General features: G+C 53.6%; 1 protein-coding gene across 6 annotated transcripts in view; it reads right to left on the bottom strand.

Moving 5' to 3' along the window:
• mark2b (MAP/microtubule affinity-regulating kinase 2b) overlaps nucleotides 1-15872 on the bottom strand; it is a 148229-nt gene that overhangs the window by 16414 nt on the left and 115943 nt on the right. For 5 of the 6 annotated variants that reach the window (XM_082965309.1, XM_082965305.1, XM_082965310.1 and 2 more), the window contains 2 exons: nucleotides 14572-14690; nucleotides 12908-13046 (listed from right to left, as the gene is read on the bottom strand). In XM_082965309.1, the coding sequence (XP_082821435.1) occupies nucleotides 12908-13046; nucleotides 14572-14690 (258 nt within the window). Of the gene's footprint in view, nucleotides 1-1663; nucleotides 1691-12907; nucleotides 13047-14571; nucleotides 14691-15872 lie in introns of all 6 variants that reach the window. The other variant, XM_082965307.1, reaches the window with a different exon arrangement.

Genomic DNA, 15872 nt, shown 5'->3' with positions numbered 1-15872 from the left:
TGAGGTGAGAGGATGATGGATAGAGGGATGAGGTGAGAGGATGACGGATAGAGGGATGAGGTGAGAGGATGACGGATGGAGGGATGATGGATGGAGGGATGAGGTGAGAGGATGGTGGATAGAGGGATGAGGTGAGAGGATGGAGAGATGAGGCGAGAGGATGATGGATAGAGGGATGAGGTGAGAGGATGATGGATAGAGGGATGAGGTGAGAGGATGATGGATGGAGGGATGAGGTGAGAGGATGGAGAGATGAGGTGAGAGGATGATGGATAGAGGGATGAGGCGAGAGGATGATGGATAGAGGGATGAGGTGAGAGGATGATGGATAGAGGGATGAGGTAAGAGGATGATGGATGGAGGGATGAGGTGAGAGGATGATGGATGGAGGGATGAGGTGAGAGGATGATGGATAGAGGGATGAGGTGAGAGGATGATGGATAGAGGGATGAGGTGAGAGGATGATGGATAGAGGGATGAGGTGAGAGGATGACGGATAGAGGGATGAGGTGAGAGGATGACGGATGGAGGGATGATGGATGGAGGGATGAGGTGAGAGGATGGTGGATAGAGGGATGAGGTGAGAGGATGGAGAGATGAGGCGAGAGGATGATGGATAGAGGGATGAGGTGAGAGGATGATGGATAGAGGGATGAGGTGAGAGGATGATGGATGGAGGGATGAGGTGAGAGGATGGAGAGATGAGGTGAGAGGATGATGGATAGAGGGATGAGGCGAGAGGATGATGGATAGAGGGATGAGGTGAGAGGATGATGGATAGAGGGATGAGGCGAGAGGATGATGGATAGAGGGATGAGGTGAGAGGATGATGGATAGAGAGATGAGGCGAGAGGATGGTGGATAGAGGGATGAGGTGAGAGGATGATGGATGGAGGGATGAGGTGAGAGGATGGAGGGATGAGGTGAGAGGATGATGGATAGAGGGATGAGGTGAGAGGATGATGGATAGAGGGATGAGGCGAGAGGATGATGGATAGAGGGATGAGGTGAGAGGATGATGGATGGATGGATGAGGTGAGAGGATGGAGAGATGAGGTGAGAGGATGATGGATAGAGGGATGAGGTGAGAGGATGATGGATAGAGGGATGAGGTGAGAGGATGATGGATGGATAGATGGATGGAGGGAAAGATGGGTTATATTGTGCAAAAGGTTTCCAATATTCCTTGGTTTTCCAATTCCAGGTTTGAGGATTCACTGGAGATTGTCCCCTGCTGATTCTAGAAATCCTCCAACCAGACAATTTTAGATACGATTTTCCAACTCTACGGGGGGGGGGGGGGTGTAACATTAGTAACCGGAGCAAAAAAAAAACACTTCACTCAAAACCAACGGCCAAAAAAGGGACCAGCCACAGAATAGAGAGGGTAAAGGTCAGAGGTCAAGCCACAGGGGAAAATCAAAACAAAAAGCGTTACGAAACACCAAACGAGGGGGGAATTTTGGTTGCCTCCCAAATGAAACACTATTCCTTACACAATGCACTACTTTTGACCAGGGGCTCTGGTCTATATAGGGGAAAGGGTGCCATTTGGGAAGCAAATAATATCCATCTATATACATATATATTTTTAGATATATAAAAAAGTTAATATCAAATGAAGACCAAAAAAGGGGTTATTATCGTGGGTGATGTAGCCTACCTTCTCAGAAATCTGAAGGAGAGATTTCTACAAAAACAAAAAGGAGGAAAAAGGAACAAAAATAAAATATAGATATATATATATATATATATGTTACATTGACTGACTGAAGTTGTTTCACAAGAGTAGATTTATCAACAGAGAACAATGTGTGCATCCCAAATTGCACCCTATTCCCTATATAGTACACTACTGAGCCCTGTGAGCCCTGGTCAAAAGTAGTGCACTACATAGGGAATAGGGTGCCAGCTCTGGTCAAAAGTATTGCACTACATTTTTTTTATTTCACCTTTATTTAACCAGGTAGGCTAGTTGAGAACAAGTTCTCATTTACAACTGCGACCTGTCCAAGAATATAGGGAATAGGGTGCCATTTGGGACTCATCATTTAACTGTCTAACTGAGTCTGTAACTATAGCTGTGGGATTCAGGATTCAAAAACCAACAAAATCCTGTTATATAATATTTACATTTTTTTATAAAAATGTTTACATAGAAAAACCCCTTGAAAATACCAAAATAAACTGAATAATATATATTTTTTTTAACGCAACTATTCGACAACACCAATAAAATGCTGCACCACAGTATTATGAGCGTATCAGACGAGTGAAGAGGATTTCAGGAGGAGTTTAATACCGGACGGCCACCAATGATGTGTCTAAAACCCTGGATGACTGACAGGGGGCGCCGTACTGAAGCCACCACACTGCCATCTTCATGGTACGCCACTGTAACAAATATTTTGGAAGCTATAACAATGCATTTATTTAAGTATATTATATTACAGACACCTTCATGAATACTGTTAAATGATATGTGAACATAAAAATAAAAAATTAAATCCTTAAAGGATTTTTAGTACTAACGACAACAAATACATACTTAAACACATGTAATATTGTCCTAGCAACATTTTATTGAAATAATCTAGAATTCCATTCGTATTGGAGGAATGATTCTTCAAAGCCTCTCATAGGCCATGACAGAACATCAGCAATCCAGGGTTTACACACATCATTGGATGGCACCGTTTCCCCTATATAGTGTACTACTACTATAATCTACTCTGGGTTAAAAGTAGTATGTTATATAGGGAATAGGAAGCCATTTGGTACGCAAAGACTTAGTTATAATGGGTTTTAAAATTTGCAAACGTGCAAATGAACATTTTCAAGTTTACATCCCAAACAACTATGAAAAGGTACTCCCATGATGTTGGGGGGTGGGAATGTAATAAATGAATAAACCCCTTTAATGTTAAATGGAATGTTCTGAGACACAGCGAGAGGTCCAGGACTGAACCAAATAAACCTTCAAAAAAATATGGGTTTGTGAGGTGGTTCGAATGTTAAAATGTGACACTTTGGGAGGGTAAACGTCTTACCCCCCCCCCCCCCCCCCCCCCTTCCTGGCTGGAGGACAGGTGGTGAGGTCAGGTCAGGTGATACAGTGCCTTGCGAAAGTATTCGGCCCCCTTGAACTTTGACCTTTTGCCACATTTCAGGCTTCAAACATAAAGATATAAAACTGTAATTTTTTGTGAAGAATCAACAACAAGTGGGACACAATCATGAAGTGGAACGAAATTTATTGGATATTTCAAACTTTTTTAACAAATAAAAAACGGAAAAATTGAGCTCTACTTTCCTCCAACACACAGGGCTCCAGAGCTCTTCTTTCCTCCAACACACAGGGCTCCAGAGCTCTACTTTCCTCCAACACACAGGGCTCCAGAGCTCTACTTTCCTCCAACACACAGGGCTCCAGAGCTCTACTTTCCTCCAACACACAGGGCTCCAGAGCTCTACTTTCCTCCAACACACAGGGCTCCAGAGCTCTTCTTGCCTCCAACACACAGGGCTCCAGAGCTCTTCTTGCCTCCAACACACAGGGCTCCAGAGCTCTTCTTTCCTCCAACACACAGGGCTCCAGAGCTCTACTTTCCTCCAACACACAGGGCTCCAGAGCTCTACTTTCCTCCAACACACAGGGCTCCAGAGCTCTACTTTCCTCCAACACACAGGGCTCCAGAGCTCTTCTTTCCTCCAACACACAGGGCTCCAGAGCTCTACTTTCCTCCAACACACAGGGCTCCAGAGCTCTACTTTCCTCCAACACACAGGGCTCCAGAGCTCTTCTTGCCTCCAACACACAGGGCTCCAGAGCTCTTCTTGCCTCCAACACACAGGGCTCCAGAGCTCTTCTTGCCTCCAACACACAGGGCTCCAGAGCTCTTCTTTCCTCCAACACACAGGGCTCCAGAGCTCTACTTTCCTCCAACACACAGGGCTCCAGAGCTCTTCTTTCCTCCAACACACAGGGCTCCAGAGCTCTACTTTCCTCCAACACACAGGGCTCCAGAGCTCTTCTTTCCTCCAACACACAGGGCTCCAGAGCTCTACTTTCCTCCAACACACAGGGCTCCAGAGCTCTTCTTGCCTCCAACACACAGGGCTCCAGAGCTCTACTTTCCTCCAACACACAGGGCTCCAGAGCTCTTCTTTCCTCCAACACACAGGGCTCCAGAGCTCTTCTTTCCTCCAACACACAGGGCTCCAGAGCTCTACTTTCCTCCAACACACAGGGCTCCAGAGCTCTTCTTGCCTCCAACACACAGGGCTCCAGAGCTCTACTTTCCTCCAACACACAGGGCTCCAGAGCTCTTCTTGCCTCCAACACACAGGGCTCCAGAGCTCTTCTTTCCTCCAACACACAGGGCTCCAGAGCTCTACTTTCCTCCAACACACAGGGCTCCAGAGCTCTACTTTCCTCCAACACACAGGGCTCCAGAGCTCTACTTTCCTCCAACACACAGGGCTCCAGAGCTCTACTTTCCTCCAACACACAGGGCTCCAGAGCTCTTCTTGCCTCCAACACACAGGGCTCCAGAGCTCTACTTTCCACCACTTCTACTTTCCTCCAACACACAGGGCTCCAGAGCGCGACTAATGCAAATAAATTGCAACTAAATATTTTGCTCTGCGACCTTGAGTTGTACTCTGGGAACATTGTGCAACTATGGAAGAAAATAAACAATCTCCCAGATAATAACTGTTGTAATGACAAGGCTTCACTGTAGTTTCAGAGCGCCCACGACTAACACTACCCCGACCACCCACGACCAACACTACCCCGACCACCCACGACCAACACTACCCCGACCAACACTACCCCGACCACCCACGACTAACACTACCCCGACCAACACTACCCCGACCACCCACGACCAACACTACCCCGACCAACACTACCCCGACCACCCACGACCAACACTACCCACACTACCCCGACCAACACTACCCCGACCACCCACGACCAACACTACCCACGACCAACACTACCCACGACCAACACTACCCCCGACCAACACTACCCCGACCACCCACGACCAACACTACGCACACTACCCACGACTAACACTACCCCGACCAACACTACCCCGACCACCCACGACCAACACTACCCCGACTAACACTACCCCCAACCAACACTACCCCAGACCAACACTACCCCGACCACCCACGACCAACACTACCCACGACCAACACTACCCACGACCAACACTACCCCCAACCAACACTACCCCAGACCAACACTACCCCGACCACCCACGACCAACACTACCCACGACCAACACTACCCCCAACCAACACTACCCCAGACCAACACTACCCCGACCACCCACGACCAACACTACCCACACTACCCCAGACCAACACTACCCCGACCAACACTACCCCGACCAACACTACCCCGACCACCCACGACCAACACTACCCACGACCAACACTACCCACAACCAACACTACCCCAGACCAACACTACCCCGACCAACACTACCCAGACTACCCAGACCAACACTACCAACACTACCCACGACCAACACTACCCCAGACCAACACTACCCCGACCAACACTACCCCGACCACCCACGACCAACACTACCCACGACCAACACTACCCACAACCAACACTACCCCAGACCAACACTACCCCGACCAACACTACCCAGACTACCCAGACCAACACTACCAACACTACCCACAACCAACACTACCCCAGACCAACACTACCCAGACCAACACTACCCCGACTAACACTACCCCGACCAACACTACCCCGACCACCCACGACCAACACTACCCACACTACCCACGACTAACACTACCCCAGACCAACACTACCCCGACCACCCACGACCAACACTACCCCGACCAACACTACCCAGACTACCCAGACCAACACTACCAACACTACCCACGACCAACACTACCCCAGACCAACACTACCCCGACCAACACTACCCCGACCACCCACGACCAACACTACCCACGACCAACACTACCCACAACCAACACTACCCCAGACCAACACTACCCCGACCAACACTACCCAGACTACCCAGACCAACACTACCAACACTACCCACAACCAACACTACCCCAGACCAACACTACCCAGACCAACACTACCCCGACTAACACTACCCCGACCAACACTACCCCGACCACCCACGACCAACACTACCCACACTACCCCGACCAACACTACCCCGACCAACACTACCCCGACCACCCACGACCAACACTACCCAGACCAACACTACCCCGACCAACACTACCCCGACCACCCACGACCAACACTACCCACACTACCCCGACCAACACTACCCCGACCAACACTACCCCGACCACCCACGACCAACACTACCCAGACCAACACTACCCCGACCAACACTACCCCGACCACCCACGACCAACACTACCCAGACCAACACTACCCCGACCAACACTACCCCGACCACCCACGACCAACACTACCCAGACCAACACTACCCCGACCAACACTACCCCGACCACCCACGACTAACACTACCCCGACCAACACTACCCCGACCACCCACGACCAACACTACCCACACTACCCCGACCAACACTACCCCGACCACCCACGACCAACACTACCCACGACCAACACTACCCCAGACCAACACTACCCCAGACCAACACTACCCCGACCAACACTACCCCGACCACCCACGACCAACACTACCCACGACTAACACTACCCCGACCAACACTACCCCGACCAACACTACCCCGACCACCCACGACCAACACTACCCACGACCAACACTACCCACGACCAACACTACCCCAGACCAACACTACCCCGACCAACACTACCCAGACTACCCAGACCAACACTACCCACGACTAACACTACCCCGACCAACACTACCCAGACCACCCACGACCAACACTACCCACACTACCCACGACTAACACTACCCCAGACCAACACTACCCAGACCAACACTACCCCGACCAACACTACCCCGACTAACACTACCCCGACCAACACTACCCCGACTAACACTACCCCGACCAACACTACCCCGACCACCCACGACTAACACTACCCCGACCAACACTACCCCGACCACCCACGACCAACACTACCAACACTACCCACGACTAACACTACCCCAGACCAACACTACCCCGACCACCCACGACCAACACTACCCACGACCAACACTACCCACAACCAACACTACCCCAGACCAACACTACCCAGACCACCCACGACCAACACTACCAACACTACCCACAACCAACACTACCCCAGACCAACACTACCCCGACCACCCACGACCAACACTACCCACACTACCCACAACCAACACTACCCAGACCAACACTACCCAGACTACCCAGACCAACACTACCCAGACTACCCAGACCAACACTACCCAGACCGACACTACCCCAGACCGCAACTACCCCAGACCAACACTACCCCGACCAACACTACCCCGACTAACACTACCCCGACCAACACTACCCCGACCACCCACGACTAACACTACCCCGACCAACACTACCCCGACCACCCACGACCAACACTACCCACACTACCCACAACCAACACTACCCCAGACCAACACTACCCAGACCAACACTACCCCGACTAACACTACCCCGACCAACACTACCCCGACCACCCACGACTAACACTACCCCGACCAACACTACCCCGACTAACACTACCCCGACCACCCACGACTAACACTACCCCGACCAACACTACCACGACTAACACTACCCCGACCAACACTACCCCGACCACCCACGACCAACACTACCCACGACCAACACTACCCACAACCAACACTACCCCAGACCAACACTACCCCGACCAACACTACCCCGACCACCCACGACCAACACTACCCACGACCAACACTACCCACAACCAACACTACCCCAGACCAACACTACCCCAGACCAACACTACCCCGACCACCCACGACCAACACTACCCACGACCAACACTACCCACAACCAACACTACCCCAGACCAACACTACCCAGACCAACACTACCCCGACCAACACTACCCCGACCACCCACGACCAACACTACCAACACTACCCACAACCAACACTACCCCAGACCAACACTACCCAGACCAACACTACCCAGACTACCCAGACCAACACTACCCAGACTACCCAGACCAACACTACCCAGACCGACACTACCCCAGACCGCAACTACCCCAGACCGACACTACCCCAGACCGCAACTACCCCAGACCGACACTACCCCAGACTACCCACGACTAATACTACCCAGACCAACACTACCCCAGACTACCCACGACTAACACTACCCAGACCGACACTACCCCGGACCAACACTACCCCAGACCAACACTACCCAGACCAACACTACCCAGACTACCCACGACCAACACTACCCAGACTACCCAGACCAACACTACCCAGACTACCCAGGACCGACACTACCCCGGACCGACACTACCCCAGACCGACACTACCCCAGACCGACACTACCCCAGACCGACACTACCCCAGACCGACACTACCCCAGACCGACACTACCCCAGACCGACACTACCCCAGACCGACACTACCCAGACCGACACTACCCAGACCGACACTACCCCAGACCGACACTACCCAGACTACCCCAGACCGACACTACCCCAGACCGACACTACCCCAGACCGACACTACCCCAGACCGACACTACCCCGGACCGACACTACCCCGGACCAACACTACCAAGACTACCCAGACCAACACTACCCAGACTACCCAGACCAACACTACCCAGACCAACACTACCCCGGACCAACACTGCCCCGGACCAACACTGCCCCGGACCAACACTACCCCGGACCAACACTACCCCGGACCAACACTACCCCGGACCAACACTACCCAGACCGACACTACCCCAGACTACCCAGACCGACACTACCCCAGACCGACACTACCCAGACCGACACTACCCCAGACCGACACTACCCCAGACCGACACTACCCCAGACTACCCAGACCGACACTACCCCAGACCGACACTACCCCAGACCGACACTACCCCAGACCAACACTACCCAGACTACCCCGGACCGACACTACCCCGGACCGACACTACCCCGGACCGACACTACCCCGGACCCAGACCGACACTACCCAGACCGACAGACCGACACTACCCAGACCGACACTACCCAGACCGACACTACCCAGACCGACACTACCCCGGACCGACACTACCCCGGACCGACACTACCCCGGACCGACACTACCCCGGACCAACATTACCCCAGACTACCCAGACCGACACTACCCCGGACCAACACTACCCCAGACTACCCAGACCGACACTACCCAGACCGACACTACCCAGACCGACACTACCCAGACCGACACTACCCCAGACTACCCAGACCGACACTACCCAGACCGACACTACCCCAGACCGACACTACCCCAGACTACCCAGACCGACACTACCCAGACCGACACTACCCAGACCGACACTACCCAGACTGACACTACCCCAGATACGTGTGTGTCTGTGTGTGTCTCTGTGTGCGTGTCTGTGTGCATCTGTGTGTGTGCACGTATCTGTGTGTATCTGTCTGTGTGTGTGTGTGTGTGTGTGTGTGTGTGTGTGTGTGTGTGTGTGTGTGTGTGTGTGTGTGTACAAGAGAGGCGTTAAAAGAGAAAGAATATCATAAAGTGTGAAAGAAACAGAGGCCGCTAAGTCTGTGTGAGCAAATATGAGAGAGGCAGAGAGAGAGAGAGAGAGAGGCAGAGTGAGAGAGAGAGAGGCAGAGCAAGAGAGAGAGAGGCAGAGAGAGAGAGAGAGAGAGGCAGAGTGAGAGAGAGAGAGAGAGGTAGAGCGAGAGAGAGAGAGGCAGAGCAAGAGAGAGAGAGAGGCAGAGAGAGAGAGAGAGGCAGAGAGAGAGAGAGAGAGAGGCAGAGTGAGAGAGAGAGAGAGAGAGAGGCAGAGCGAGAGAGAGAGAGGCAGAGCAAGAGAGAGAGGCAGAGCGAGAGAGAGAGAGGCAGAGCGAGAGAGGCAGAGCGAGAGAGAGAGGCAGAGCGTGAGAGAGAGAGGCAGAGCGAGAGAGAGAGAGAGGCAGAGTGAGAGAGAGAGAGAGAGGTAGAGCGAGAGAGAGAGAGGCAGAGCGAGAGAGAGAGAGGCAGAGCGAGAGAGAGAGAGGCAGAGCGAGAGAGAGAGAGGCAGAGCGAGAGAGGCAGAGCGAGAGAGAGAGGCAGAGCGAGAGAGAGAGAGGCAGAGCGAGAGAGAGAGAGGCAGAGTGAGAGAGAGAGAGAGAGAGAGGCAGAGCGAGAGAGAGAGAGGCAGAGCAAGAGAGAGAGAGGCAGAGCGAGAGAGAGAGAGGCAGAGCGAGAGAGAGAGAGAGGCAGAGCGAGAGAGAGAGAGGCAGAGCGAGAGAGAGAGAGGCAGAGCGAGAGAGAGAGAGAGGCAGAGCGAGAGAGAGAGAGAGAGGCAGAGCGAGAGAGCGAGAGGCAGAGCGAGAGAGAGAGAGGCAGAGCGAGAGAGGCAGAGCGAGAGAGAGAGGCAGAGCGAGAGAGAGAGAGAGGCAGAGTGAGAGAGAGAGAGAGGCAGAGCGAGAGAGAGAGAGAGGCAGAGCGAGAGAGAGAGAGAGGCAGAGTGAGAGAGAGAGAGAGGCAGAGCGAGAGAGAGAGAGAGGCAGAGTGAGAGAGAGAGAGAGGCAGAGTGAGAGAGAGAGAGAGAGAGGCAGAGTGAGAGAGAGAGAGAGGCAGAGTGAGAGAGAGAGAGAGGCAGAGTGAGAGAGAGAGAGAGGCAGAGTGAGAGAGAGAGAGAGGCAGAGTGAGAGAGAGAGAGAGAGAGAGGCAGAGTGAGAGAGAGAGTATGTGCAGTGTGTGTGTGTGTCAAGGTGTCCTCACCAGTGGTATTTATAGTTGTTGTAAAGTAATACCTCTGCTGTAACCATGACTACTGTCGCTACGGAGGAGGAGGAGACATCTTACAGCAAAGTGTAGTGTCTGTGTGTAAGGAACACATACACACAGGAGAGGGACGCACAGGGTAGGTTGAGGACAGGAGTAAGACACAGGGTAGGTAGAGGACAGGAGTAAGACACAGGGTAGGTAGAGGACAGGAGAGGGACACACAGGGTAGGTCGAGGACAGGAGAGAGACTCACAGGGTAGGTCGAGGACAGGAGAGGGACACACAGGGTAGGTAGAGGACAGGAGAGGGACACACAGGGTAGGTAGAGGACAGGAGAGAGACACACAGGGTAGGTAGAGGACAGGAGAGAGACTCACAGGGTAGGTAGAGGACAGGAGAGGGACACACAGGGTAGGTCGAGGACAGGAGAGAGACTCACAGGGTAGGTCGAGGACAGGAGAGAGACTCACAGGGTAGGTAGAGGACAGGAGAGAGACACACAGGGTAGGTAGAGGACAGGAGAGGGACACACAGGGTAGGTAGAGGACAGGAGAGGGACACACAGGGTAGGTAGAGGACAGGAGAGAGACTCACAGGGTAGGTCGAGGACAGGAGAGGGACACACAGGGTAGGTAGAGGACAGGAGGGGGACCCACAGGGTAGGTGGGGACAGGAGAGGGACACACAGGGTAGGTAGAGGACAGGAGAGGGACTCACAGGGTAGGTCGAGGACAGGAGAGGGACACACAGGGTAGGTTGAGGACAGGAGAGGGACACACATGGTAGGTAGAGGACAGGAGAGGGACACACAGGGTAGGTAGAGGACAGGAGAGGGACACACAGGGTAGGTAGAGGACAGGAGAGGGACACACAGGGTAGGTAGAGGACAGGAGAGGGACACACAGGGTAGGTAGAGGACAGGAGAGGGACACACAGGGTAGGTAGAGGACAGGAGAGGGACACACAGGGTAGGTAGAGGACAGGAGAGGGACACACAGGGTAGGTAGAGGACAGGAGAGGGACACACAGGGTAGGTAGAGGACAGGAGAGGGACACACAGGGTAGGTAGAGGACAGGAGAGGGACACACAGGGTAGGTAGAGGACAGGAGAGGGACACACAGGGTAGGTAGAGGACAGGAGAGGGACACACAGGGTAGGTTGAGGACAGGAGAGAGACACACAGGGTAGGTAGAGGACAGGAGAGGGACCACAGGGTAGGTCGAGGACAGGAGAGGGACACACAGGGTAGGTCGAGGACAGGAGCGGTGATAACATTCAGAATTAAAGACCTGATGATAACCTATACTGTCATCAGTCAGTCTAGTCAGTCAGTCCAGTCTGTCTAGTCAGTCAGTCAGTCAGTCAGTCAGTCAGTCAGCCTGTTAGTCAGTCAGTCCAGTCTGTCTAGTCAGTCAGTCAGTCAGTCAGTCAGTCAGCCTGTTAGTCAGTCAGTCCAGTCTGTCTAGTCAGTCAGTCAGTCAGTCAGTCAGTCAGCCTGTTAGTCAGTCAGTCCAGTCTGTCTAGTCAGTCAGTCCAGTCAGTCAGTCAGTCAGTCCAGTCAGTCCAGTCAGTCCAGTCAGTCAGTCAGTCAGTCAGTCAGTCAGTCATCAGTCAGTCCAGTCAGTCAGTCCAGTCAGTCAGTCAGTCCAGTCTGTCTAGTCAGTCAGTCAGTCAGTCAGTCCAGTCTGTCTAGTCAGTCAGTCAGTCAGTCCAGTCATTCCAGTCAGTCAGTCAGTCAGTCAGTCAGTCAGTCAGTCCAGTCAGTCCAGTCAGTCCAGTCAGTCAGTCAGTCCAGTCAGTCAGTCAGTCCAGTCAGTCAGTCCAGTCAGTCCAGTCAAACCCTCCATTATCTCTACCCCCTTAACCCCAGACTACCTCCCTCCCCCTTCTCACCCCTCCTCTCTCCCTCACCAACCCCATTTTCTCTCATTTCATCTCAACTTTGTCTTCCGCTCCACCTCCCTCCTCCACCTTGTCTCACCTGCGTACGAATTTGGAGGTGAACTTGGAGAAGATACCGGTGGCCCCAGGTCTTCTGGTCTGGCTGTTACCGTGGCTGAGGGAGGGGGAAACTGGCGCCCCCGGAGAACCCTGCTGGTCTCTGGCACCTCTCTGCTGTCCTGTTAGAGGGAGGGAGAGAGGGAGGGGGAGCACCGCAGTGAGGAGAACCCTGCTGGTTACATCAGTAGTTAAAAACACATTGTGGACACCTCAGATAAGCGTTTTGAGACACTGCCGGTGTGTATAGTAGGTCCCAGTTAGAGGCCCCCTCTCTGCTGACCGTCCCAGTTAGAGGCCCCCTCTCTGCTGACCGTCCCAGTTAGAGGCCCCCTCTCTGCTGACCGTCCCAGTTAGAGGCCCCCTCTCTGCTGACCGTCCCAGTTAGAGGACCCCTCTCTGCTGACCGTCCCAGTTAGAGGACCCTCTCTGCTGACCGTCCCAGTTAGAGGCCCCTCTCTGCTGACCGTCCCAGTTAGAGGACCCCTCTCTGCTGACCGTCCCAGTTAGAGGACCCTCTCTGCTGACCGTCCCAGTTAGAGGCCCCTCTCTGCTGACCGTCCCAGTTAGAGGCCCCTCTCTGCTGACCGTCCCAGTTAGAGGACCCTCTCTGCTGACCGTCCCAGTTAGAGGCCCCCTCTCTGCTGACCGTCCCAGTTAGAGGCCCCTCTCTGCTGACCGTCCCAGTTAGAGGCCCCTCTCTGCTGACCGTCCCAGTTAGAGGCCCCTCTCTGCTGACCGTCCCAGTTAGAGGACCCTCTCTGCTGACCGTCCCAGTTAGAGGCCCCCTCTCTGCTGACCGTCCCAGTTAGAGGACCCTCTCTGCTGACCGTCCCAGTTAGAGGCCCCTCTCTGCTGACCGTCCCAGTTAGAGGCCCCCTCTCTGCTGACCGTCCCAGTTAGAGGCCCCCTCTCTGCTGACCGTCCCAGTTAGAGGACCCTCTCTGCTGACCGTCCCAGTTAGAGTACCCTCTCTGCTGACCGTCCCAGTTAGAGGCCCCCTCTCTGCTGACCGTCCCAGTTAGAGGCCCCTCTCTGCTGACCGTCCCAGTTAGAGGCCCCTCTCTGCTGACCGTCCCAGTTAGAGGACCCCTCTCTGCTGACCGTCCCAGTTAGAGGCCCCTCTCTGCTGACCGTCCCAGTTAGAGGACCCTCTCTGCTGACCGTCCCAGTTAGAGGCCCCCTCTCTGCTGACCGTCCCAGTTAGAGGCCCCTCTCTGCTGACCGTCCCAGTTAGAGGCCCCCTCTCTGCTGACCGTCCCAGTTAGAGGACGGAAACATTTAAATTGAAACTCAGCGATATGACAGCACCACCAGCAGATGAGTGTGATGCAAGACGACACTGACAGAGAACCACAGAGAACCACAGAGTACCAGAGAACCACAGAGAACCAGAGAACCACAGAGAACCAGAGAACCACAGAGTACCAGAGAACCACAGAGTACCAGAGAACCACAGAGTACCAGAGAACCACAGAGAACCACAGAGTACCAGAGAACCACAGAGTACCAGAGAACCACAGAGTACCAGAGAACCACAGAGTACCAGAGAACCACAGAGATCCACAGGTGTGATTCAGTAGCTTCAACCTGATCGCTGCGGAGCTGGAACAGCGTGTGGGGAAGTATAATAACATTTAATATTACCTGCGTGGAAGGTGCTGCGGATGGCCACCCCCCGGGAGAAGTTGGTCCGGTCCGTCACCGCGGAGCTGCTGATGTTGTGGGCTGAGGGGGACGCGCCAGGTGGTCTCTGGTGGGGAGTGCTGTTAGGAGATGGACAGGAGGAGTGGATTAGAGTAGTGAACTTCTATATAAACATTTGGATAGCAGACACACACACGGTACACTACTACGTACACCATGGCTATATAACAGAATGTAGCATAAGGGGGCGGCAGGAAGCCTAATGGTTAGAGCGGGTAGCCTAGTGGTTAGAGCAGGTAGCCTAGTGGTTAGAGCAGGTAGCCTAGTGGTTAGAGCAGGTAGCCTAGTGGTTAGAGCGGGTAGCCTAGTGGTTAGAGCGGGTAGCCTAGTGGTTAGAGCAGGTAGCCTAGTGGTTAGAGCGGGTAGCCTAGTGGTTAGAGCAGGTAGCCTAGTGGTTAGAGCAGGTAGCCCTAGTGGTTAGAGCAGGGTAGCCTAGTGGTTACAGCAGGTAGCCTAGTGGTTACAGCAGGTAGCCTAGTGGTTACAGCAGGTAGCCTAGTGGTTAGAGCAGGTAGCCTAGTGGTTAGAGCAGGTAGCCCTAGTGGTTAGAGCAGGGTAGCCTAGTGGTTAGAGCAGGTAGCCTAGTGGTTAGAGCGGGTAGCCTAGTGGTTAGAGCAGGGTAGCCTAGTGGTTAGAGCAGGGTAGCCTAGTGGTTAGAGCAGGTAGCCTAGTGGTTAGAGCGGGTAGCCTAGTGGTTAGAGCAGGTAGCCTAGTGGTTAGAGCAGGTATCCTAGTGGTTAGAGCGGGTAGCCTAGTGGTTAGAGCGGGTAGCCTGGTGGTTAGAGCGGGTAGCCTAGTGGTTAGAGCAGGTAGCCTAGTGGTTAGAGCAGGTAGCCTAGTGGTTAGAGCAGGTAGCCTAGTGGTTAGAGCGGGTAGCCTAGTGGTTAGAGCGGGTAGCCTAGTGGTTAGAGCGGGTAGCCTAGTGGTTAGAGCAGGTAGCCTAGTGGTTAGAGCAGGTAGCCTAGTGGTTAGAGCAGGGTAGCCTAGTGGTTAGAGCAGGTAGCCTAGTGGTTAGAGCAGGTAGCCTAGTGGTTAGAGCGGGTAGCCTAGTGGTTAGAGCGGGTAGCCTAGTGGTTAGAGCGGGTAGCCTAGTGGTTAGAGCAGGTAGCCTAGTGGTTAGAGCGGGTAGCCTAGTGGTTAGAGCAGGTAGCCTAGTGGTTAGAGCAGGTAGCCTAGTGGTTAGAGCAGGTAGCCTAGTGGTTAGAGCAGGTAGCCTAGTGGTTAGAGCAGGTAGCCTAGTG

Source organism: Salmo salar, chromosome 18 (assembly GCF_965601325.2).
Source record: "Salmo salar chromosome 18, fSalSal1, whole genome shotgun sequence".
Classification (NCBI taxonomy): domain Eukaryota; kingdom Metazoa; phylum Chordata; class Actinopteri; order Salmoniformes; family Salmonidae; genus Salmo; species Salmo salar.
The sequence above is the reverse complement of the archived record's forward strand: the minus strand, read 5'-3'. Positions and strand labels throughout refer to the sequence as shown.